Here is a 9,044-nt window from a genome sequence, read left to right as displayed (position 1 = left end):
TGTTTTCTTCTCCGCCACACTTGATAATACTTCATCGGATAATGCTAAATGTATGTTAGCAATAGCATTGCCATCCATCTCATTCCATTTTGCATTATCAGTGATCTTCGCGGGCCGATCCCCAATTGCTGCCAAGCAATTGTCTTTCCTTAATATTGCCTTGATTCTCATTTTCCACATTGAGAAATTGCTCCCATTAAACCTCTCAATCTCTTACTTTGCTGCCATTATATTCACCAAGATCTATTCAACTATCACTGTTTCACAGATCTGTAACGTATACAGAAATAGTATCGTGTGAATAATACTTCATTAAGTAAGTTCCTAGGAAAGATTGGAGGGGTCACAAACGGTCCCGTTTAAAACCCAATCTCCTTAGACAGAACTTCCTAGACTGTATTTAATCATCGCACTGAATTTCTATATACGCTAACAGTAACGTATGTGAATAGTTTCGTATAGATGAATAGTGTCGTAGACGTGAATAGTATCCGTATACACGAATAACTTTTGTGTATTAACAACACTAACCAGAAAGCTCTGATACCACTGTTAGGATACTGGCATGCAAACCCGACAAGACAAAAGATAAGGGACAGGATAAAATGAGAAATGGAACACACAAGAATTTACATGGTTCATCCAATTGGGCTACGTCCACAGGCAAGTATAGAAAGAGTTTACTAAGTAATGTGAGAATTACAATCTCTCTCTATTAATAGAAGAACAATTAAAATCTCTCTAATAATAGAAGAAAATACCTCACTTACTATCTCACAAATACCTCATAATTTTATAGGATGCTCTTTCTTCACCCTCTCTTCTTTCTCTCTACTTGCTCTCAATTTTCTCTCTTGAGTTGTGCAAATGAGGTAAGGATACACTGCCTATTTATAGACAAGAATCCTTGCCTTTGTCTTGCAAAAGACAATAAGAAGGTTAGGTGGCACCAATTGGTGCTGCAAGTGGCACCAAATTGGTGCCCATTATTTTTGACCAAGCTGGTTGTGCCAGCTTACTTTCACACTATCGCCTTCCCATGTTGCCTTGATATCGTCCATAATTATAATGGAAATAATAGAAACTGCTAAGGTGGTCAACTTGCCACAAGTCACCTTGGAAAGTGCATCTACAGTACATTGTCTTTACCCTTCTTAAATTCAATCTCGTAGTCAAAGCCAAGGAGTTTGGCTAGCCATACATGCTGTGAGGGGCATGTCACCCTCCGTTCCAACAAATACTTTAAGCTAATATGATCAGTGCAAATGGTGAAATGCTTATCCTATAAATAGTTTGCCATTTCATGACAGTTAGTAGAGTAGCCAACAGTTCTCTTTCATAAGTGGAGAGTGTTTGCTATTTAGGTCCAAAAGGTTTACTGATGAATGTAATGGGGTGGTTTTCTTGCATCAAAATTGTTCCCATGCCTCTGCTACTAGCATTTATCTCAACAATAAATTGCTTATTCAAGTCTGGCAATGTTAACATTGGTGGGTTAGTCATGATGCGCTTAAGCTGAAGGAAGGCTGCAGTTGCTGTTTCATTCCATCTATAGACATCTTTTTGTAGCAGCTGTGTCAATGGTTTGCATATAGTGTCTTAGCCCTTGACAAATCTCTTATAATACCCTGTGAGACCCAAAATTACCATGAGTTGTTTGGAACAGGCTAGTCTAATATGACTTTGATTTTCTATGGGTCAGTTGATACCCTTGCTGAAGAGATAACGTGATCAAGATAATCTACTTGGTTGTTGCAGAAGACACTTACTGGCCTTGGCATACAGCTTATTAAACTTAAAATCTCAAACACAATCTTCAAATGGCCTAAGTGGTCTGAGAGGGTGTTGCTATAAATGAGGATGTCATCAAAGAATACAAGGGTAAACTTTTGTAAGTAACTCCGAAAGATCTCGTTCATCAGACTTTGAAATGTGGCAGGGGTATTAGTCAAACCAAAGAGCATGACCAGGAATTTATAGTGCCCATAATGCAATTTAAATGCTGTCTTGTAAATATTCTCAGGAGACATTCTGATCTGATGGTAACCCGATCTGATATCTATTTTAGAAAAAATAGTGGCCCAACCAACTCTTTCAAGAGCTCGTTTATTAGAGTAATATGGAATTTATCCTTTACTGTAAGTTTGTTTAATGCCCTGTAGTCAACGCATAGCCTCCAAGATTCCATCATTCTTTTTTACTAGAACTATTAGGGAAGCAAAAGGGCTATGGCTGTGTTGGATTGTGCCCGAATCAAGCATCTCTTGAATCATCTTTTCCACCATATTCTTTTGTAAACTCAGATGCATGTAAGGCCTGGGGTTTACTGGATCAGAACCCTTCTTCAAAGGTATCTTGTGATCATAGTTGCGAGGAGGTGGTAAGTGCTTAGGTTCTTCAAAAATCTCTTGGTAGTCTGCAAGTAGAGCTTCCAAACCAGTATTCTTAATAGCACAGGGTCGCAACTTGGTGGATATTGGCTGCCACTCATTGCATTTACCATCAATATTGTATAGGCTGCACAGACTAATTTCAGCTACCAATCTGGTGATGCATAACAGGCCATTGAGTTGCTCAAACCAGTGTTTAACAATGGTATAGGATCTTTCTCCACTGAACAAGGATTCCTTATATTCACTTTGCTTGAAGGAGTGTTCAGACTGGTATGTGATCTTTTCTCCAATAAACTAGAATTTTTTATGTCGATCATGTTCCAAATTATTACATTTTTTTGTTCTAATATGTTACTGAAGGATAAACAAGAAGTGGAAGAAACCAACATGGATTAGTTACTGAAGGAAATACATTGCAATTTCAGAAGTGGAAATCACAGAGCACACTGTTTATTTACAGAAAAAAAGAAACAAAAGAACAATTGAAATGGCAGAATCTAAACAACTTGAATGATAGAACACACTGTTTGTATGACAGTAAGTAGGAGGAGAATTCCAGCCGCACTAAAAGAGATTATGGTCCACGGATTGTCGAAATACTTCTGTTTCAGAGCTGCCTTCCATTTGTGCCTACGCCTTTTGTAATACTTATCCAGATGTTCAACGACATCAGAAAACTAGAAATCGTGGCTGACAATATTTTCTTTGGAAAGATTGTGGAGAAGTCTTAAGAGGGCATCGTTATCACGTAGCCAATTCTCTATAATTCCTTTTCTTGCGAGTATCTCTAAGTCATTGGAAGCATGAACAACCAAATTGATCGTCGTGATATAGTTACCAATAAAACCAGAACCGAAATGGCATTGCTCAAAGGCTTGGACATTCCTGAATAACGTTTCTGTGTCATCCTCAATCTTTAAAAATGGAATTACCAGTGCCCCTTTATGTCGAGTAGTTTTTTGCTGGACCCCAACATAAACCTGACTCCAGCTTGATGGAGATCCATTGCACTGGGTATGCTTAGAGTATCGATTTCCTTTTTTATTTGCTGTTTTTGCTCTGTTGGTTGCTGACAGATTCTCAGAAAAGCAACAAAATGCTCTGCCTCACAGAATTTGATTTTCTCCAAATTGTCCTGTGCACCCATGATAACCAGCAATCTCCGTCCTGTGACTCATGGAGTGATCTCTCCTGTCAAAATTACCAAATCATTTATTAATACGGATGCGTAACCAAATTCCAACACAAATGTAAAAAGGAAATGAAAATATCACACAAAATGACAAAAAATATCTGGAAGGAATCGAATCTGAATTATTTCAACGTACATAGCTTCTCTAAATTACAGCTTACATACTTAGATTTGCTACAAAGCCTACATAGAAAAAACTCTGAGTGGACTTGAGTGTTTCTGATCAGAATTTTCTTGACTGTTTTGTTCCTGCAATTCACCATCTCTTCTTATTCTACACAAAGTCTTCGTCAATTTAGACTCTTACGGCTGGACTCCAATTCAACAGTATTAAGTGGGGCCGGTTCCAGCTGTTCACTTGTTTAGTAAAAATCAACAATACTAAGCACTGTATGGACCGCATTTTATAAAACTTCAAAATTGTTTTTTTGGGTTTATTTTTTTATATTTTTAAATTATTTTAATTTACGGATATTAAAAATAATTTTTAAAAATTAAATAAATATTATCTTGATGTATTTTTTTTAATAAAAATCACTTTAAAAAATAACAAAATAACCGCTACAACCCTCTTAAATATCCTCTAAATAAAACCTGTTCCAACCATGAATATTTTGTCACAAAATGAGATGCTTATAAATGAAGAGAACTTAAAACTAGAGTGTAAATATTTTTAGACACAGGAACAGGCGGTAAGAAAAGTTTCAGAATTATAGAAGCAAAAGAAAGTTATGTAGAAAATGAAACTGTAAAATCTCCGAGTTCGTTTTCCGTTTAGTAAGAAAGAGTGCATATGAAAACTAAGCAAGATTACAAGTTTCAGAATTATTTTGCTGCAGAGGTTCTTTGAGGAACTTAGAGCGAGGATTTTGCAGCCAATCAAAGTAAGTCCTAATTTATAATTATTAGATTAAATTTCAAGTTATGATGTATATTATTTTTTAAAATATTTATTCAAGTAATAACTCTTTAAATTTAAAACTTATATATATTTATATTATTTTATATTTAATTTTTATATCATAATTTTGTTTTTTAAAAATTATTAATTTAAATTTTATAAATTTTAAAATTATTAAAAATTTATATAAGAATTAATTTTAAAACTCATGAAATTAATGAATCAAGGTAACAGCGAGCTATTACTAACACAATCTGAAAAAAACCTCTCATGTTCTCCTTTTGGATGCTTCTGTTTTAAGAAAACAATGCCAGTCAACGCCTAGACTTAATTAGTGGTAGTTGGGATTGTTACTTTGATTATTATTATTATTATTATTATTATTATTTTATGGTTCGTGAAACTCAAACTTTGCCATTGCCATAAATGACCCTAATGTGAATTGAATCCTGTTGATGCTCTATCGTTAGCTTCAGACTTTTATTTGCTCACTACTGGATTTCAACGCCAATAAGCCGTTGCATTTTATTTGAAACAAACTTGACTAGCTTAGACTTTGCATCAACGATTGACAATTTGCACTATCCTTTTCTTTCAAAACTTTTCCTGCCGAGCCAAAGGGGAACTCACTGCCCATGCATTAACCAGCTTGCGGCGTGGTGCGGCAGTTCTCTCCTACCAACAAAGAGAGAAATTTAATTGTCTTTCTTTCGTCTCCCTCCTACTAAAAGTTTCACTTGATAAACCTCATGTTAATTTCTCTGCTTTCTACTGTCTAACCTTGCAATGTCTTGAGGGTATGCTTTGGTGGCTCTATCTGTTAAAATTAACGAGCTGGAGAACATGGCAAGGTTTATGCAGTGGGAGGTTCGTATGATTAATGAATTAGAACGTTACCTTTATTTTAATCACGTTAAAAAGAAAATTTTAAAAATAATTTTTAATAAAATCTTGACTATAAAAGTGAATGAATTAATTTCTAAAAGTCTTCGTCCACTTCTTGAATCTTCCAGCTGTACCACAAACAATAAGTGGGGTCTGTTCCAGCTGTCGTTGTCTGTTAGGATGGAAATGGCAGCTCAAATCCCGGGCCACATGACCTTGGGTTTGGCACAAAGTCTTTTTATTTGTAAAAACAATAACAGTAGTAGACAGATAAAAATTACAAATATTTTTCCTTCCTCCTTCTTTGTTATTATGTATTAGTATCCGGTGGGTGTGTGAGTTTAATTTGAAGCTGTGATAGGATTTGAAAGTAAGAATTCTCTTAAAACCCCTTTTAAGGATTAATTGTGATGAATAGAAACATGATTACAGTTCTGGGAAAATAATAAAATGGATTTGTATGATTTGAATGAGGAATAATGTTAGGGAGTTTAGGAATACAATTTGAAGACCTTTGGGGTTGTTTTTATCTGTTTTGTTGATGTTGGATTTAAATTTGAAGGATTGCAGAATCGATGTGTGATTCGTTGCTCCTTTTTAGTTTTCAATGTGGTTTATTGTTTTCTCTATTAGCTGTCGATCATTGAGCAGCAAAGTCTTTTCGGTCCTATTTAGTTTTTTAGTTAATTACCCCATGCTAAGAAAAGATAGTTAATTTATGTTCATATTGTATTTTGTTTTTTAGCTTGTGAGTAGGGTGCCAGTATTTTACGAATTGATCTCCCATCTATATATATATATATATGTATATATGTATGTATGTATGTATGTATGTATGTATGTATTGTGTGTGTGTGTGTGTGTTTTCGTGTTCCATAGCTGACAAGTAGGATGTCATCAAAATATTTGGAAGGAACCGAATCTGAATTATTAAAAATTCACCATCACTTCTTGTTCTACACAAAGTCTTCGTCAATTTATACTATTCCAGCTGGACCCCAAGTCAGCTTTAATAAGAGGGGTCGGTTCCAGCTGTTGTCTTGTTGCGTAAAAATCAGCAATAAGACTAAAGTGGGGTCGGTTCCAGCCATGGATATCTGGTCAAAAAAATTAAATGCCTTTTAACCGGTCTAAGGCTCGGGTTCCAGGTTTTAACCGGGTTACCGGGTTTTAACCGGGTTATCCAGGTTGATCGGGTCAATTTCTATTTTAAAAAAAATTCAAAACAGCGTGATTTTAGTAAAAAAATAAATAAAAGTCAACGTATTGTAACTAGATTTTTGATTAAGTTTTGCTGGGTCTGTCAAGTCACTAGGTTACGCCGGGTCATGACTCATCCTATTTTTTCATCAACCCGGGTCCACCGCCGGGTTTTAAAACACTGCTTTATATGAAGAGAACTTAAAACTAGAGTGTAAATATTTTTAGACACGGAAACGGGCAGAACACAAGGTTAGAAAAGTTTCAGAATTATAGAAGCAAAAGAAAGTTCTGTAGAAAATGAAACTGTAAAAACTCCGAGTTCGTTTTTCTGGTTAGTAAGAAAGAGTGCATATGAAAACTACGCAAGTTCGCTTGCAGATAAGATAGCGTACTGTATTTTGCAGCAGAGGTTCTTTGAGAAACTTAGAGCGAGGATTTTGAAGCCAATCAAAGTAAGTCCTAATTTAGAAAAGCCATATGTTTATCTTGCTGTCTTCCTGTTCCTTGCAGCGATGAGGCATGGATTGAGGTGTAGTTGTTAAACCCATTCTGGCTGCTAGTTTGGCCTGGCCTTCTTTTTAAACCAATTAGTCAACCTTTAACCTGTTTAATCATATCAAACTTGAGTGAGATTTGATCTAGTTATTTCCAAGGAATTTTTTATAAAAAATTATCTCGTTGTTTCGTTTTAAAAAAACCACTAAAAGCATATCGTTTTGAAATTAACCGCCCCGTTACTAGGGTCTTTAGCCGGGTATGATAACTATGGTTCGAAGGGAAAGTTCAACAAGATTTCCTGCTTTATATAGTTATTTGAGACTCTTTTCTGTGAGAATCCATGGAGTTTTCATATGTTCTTTACATTTGTTTTGTATTTGTTTCAGTATCAGTATCAGTATCAGTATCATCAAATAATTTGTTGAGTCTGACGGATAGAAATTATCCCAGTTCATTCACAGGATGAAGACTGGCGAAGAATCAAGCGAGAAAAATAATAAAGGAGATCATCTTTCTCTAAATATTGGCACGGTAGCAGCAGATGTGAGAAAGGCTTTGGAAACCTTAGGTCCAAACCCTTTATCGGACGAGTGTTGTATCTATAAAGTTCCAAAGCGACTGCGAGTGTTAAACGACAAGGCCTACACACCTCAAGTAGTCTGCATTGGTCCATTTCATCGTGACAACAAGGAGCTGCAAGAAATGGATGAACATAAAAGAATGTACCTGCAGGATTTTCTTAAATGGAGCAATGCAAGCTTGGAGGACTTTATCGAACTAATAGGCGGCCGTGAAGCAACATTGCGTAATTGTTATGCCGAAACCTTTGAAGATATTATCAGTGAAGAATTTGTGAAAATGATCTTAGTAGATGCTGCCTTCGTAATTATGGTCATACTGAAACAACTCTTCCATGCCTACCGAGGCAGAAACGACCGTATCTTCTCTTGTCCATGGAAGATACGTGAGGTAGGGATTGACCTGTGCTTGCTTGAAAACCAGATCCCATTCTTCATTCTCCAGGACATGCTTAAGCTATCCAAGATATTCTTCCCTTACAAGGAAAGTAAATTAATTATACTTGTCCATGAATTCTTAAAAACTGTGTGGGACTCATGGGTCACAGATGTTTGTATGGAGATAAACAGTTCTTCTGAAATAGAACATTTTGTTGACTTCCTGAGAATTTATCAGCAACCAACAAGGCCACGCCGGCTAAAGATACTCAAACGCCTATCCACAAAAACTGCGAAGACGCTACATCAAGCTGGGGTCAAATTTCAGTCAGGCTTGGACCAAAAATTGCTTCACATAGAATTTGATAAAGCGTTTCTGAAAATCCCACCGTTCAGAATATCAGATGATACGGAAATCTTATTGAGAAATCTTCAAGCCTTTGAGCAATGCCATTGCGGTGACAATTATGTAGGTAACTATATTTACATGATGGATTTGCTTGTTGATTCTCCTGAGGATGTTGAAATTCTTGTTCGGTATGGAATTATAGAAAATTTGTTGTCAAATAATGAAGCAGTGTCTACTCTTTTTTACAATCTTTCCAGAGAAAATATGATCTCCTCAAAGAATTTCTACTTCTCTGATGTCCTGGATGATTTGAATAAGTACTACGGAAGAGATTGGCCGAAATGGAGAGCAAACTTGAGACAAAATTATTTCCAAAATCCATGGTCCATATTCTCTGTTATTGCTGCTGCTTTTCTCCTCCTACTTACCATCATCCAGGCGGTGTGTTCCATTATTCAGCTCGTTTAGATTCTACCATTTCAGTTGTTTCATTTCCTGTAGAAAGCTATATATAATGTAGAATAAACATGGAAATTCAGTGTTGTTTTCTCCTAGCTAGCAAGTGTGTGTATCAAGTAGTCAAATAAGGATTATGAAATGTAATGTAAATATTGGTGAAGTGAATATTGCATCAATTAGTCACTACAATCATAGTTGTGTTGTTGTA

General features: G+C 35.8%; 2 protein-coding genes across 5 annotated transcripts in view; one reads left to right on the top strand and one right to left on the bottom strand.

Annotated features, from left to right (window-relative positions):
- LOC105134935 (UPF0481 protein At3g47200-like) overlaps positions 1-3,863 on the bottom strand; it is a 19,071-nt gene extending 15,208 nt beyond the window's left edge. Inside the window, exons 1-2 of one of the 3 annotated variants that reach the window (XM_011039547.1) lie at positions 3,751-3,863; positions 3,548-3,584 (exon numbers count right to left, since the gene is read on the bottom strand). In XM_011039547.1, coding sequence (XP_011037849.1) covers positions 3,548-3,584; positions 3,751-3,848 — 135 coding nt within the window. In that variant the 5' untranslated portion in view covers positions 3,849-3,863. Of the gene's footprint in view, positions 1-3,547; positions 3,585-3,721 lie in introns of all 3 variants that reach the window. The other 2 variants (XM_011039549.1, XM_011039548.1) reach the window with 2 other exon arrangements.
- A 2,906-nt stretch (positions 3,864-6,769) lies between these two features.
- On the top strand, positions 6,770-9,044 carry LOC105134933 (UPF0481 protein At3g47200-like). Of its 2 annotated transcripts, XM_011039543.1 has the most exons (3): positions 6,805-6,823; positions 6,953-7,026; positions 7,523-9,044. In XM_011039543.1, the coding sequence occupies exon 3, from the start codon at positions 7,535-7,537 to the stop codon at positions 8,843-8,845; it is 1,311 nt and encodes a 436-aa protein (XP_011037845.1). In that variant the 5' UTR covers positions 6,805-6,823; positions 6,953-7,026; positions 7,523-7,534; the 3' UTR covers positions 8,846-9,044. The 2 variants fall into 2 exon arrangements, with proteins under 2 accessions (XP_011037846.1, XP_011037845.1); XM_011039544.1 differs by having other exon boundaries at positions 6,770-7,026; positions 7,465-9,044.

The sequence above is a fragment of the Populus euphratica genome, unplaced genomic scaffold (genome assembly GCF_000495115.2).
Source record: "Populus euphratica unplaced genomic scaffold, PopEup_1.0 scaffold57.1, whole genome shotgun sequence".
Taxonomy (NCBI): domain Eukaryota; kingdom Viridiplantae; phylum Streptophyta; class Magnoliopsida; order Malpighiales; family Salicaceae; genus Populus; species Populus euphratica.
This window is presented reverse-complemented; position numbering and strand designations above follow the sequence as displayed.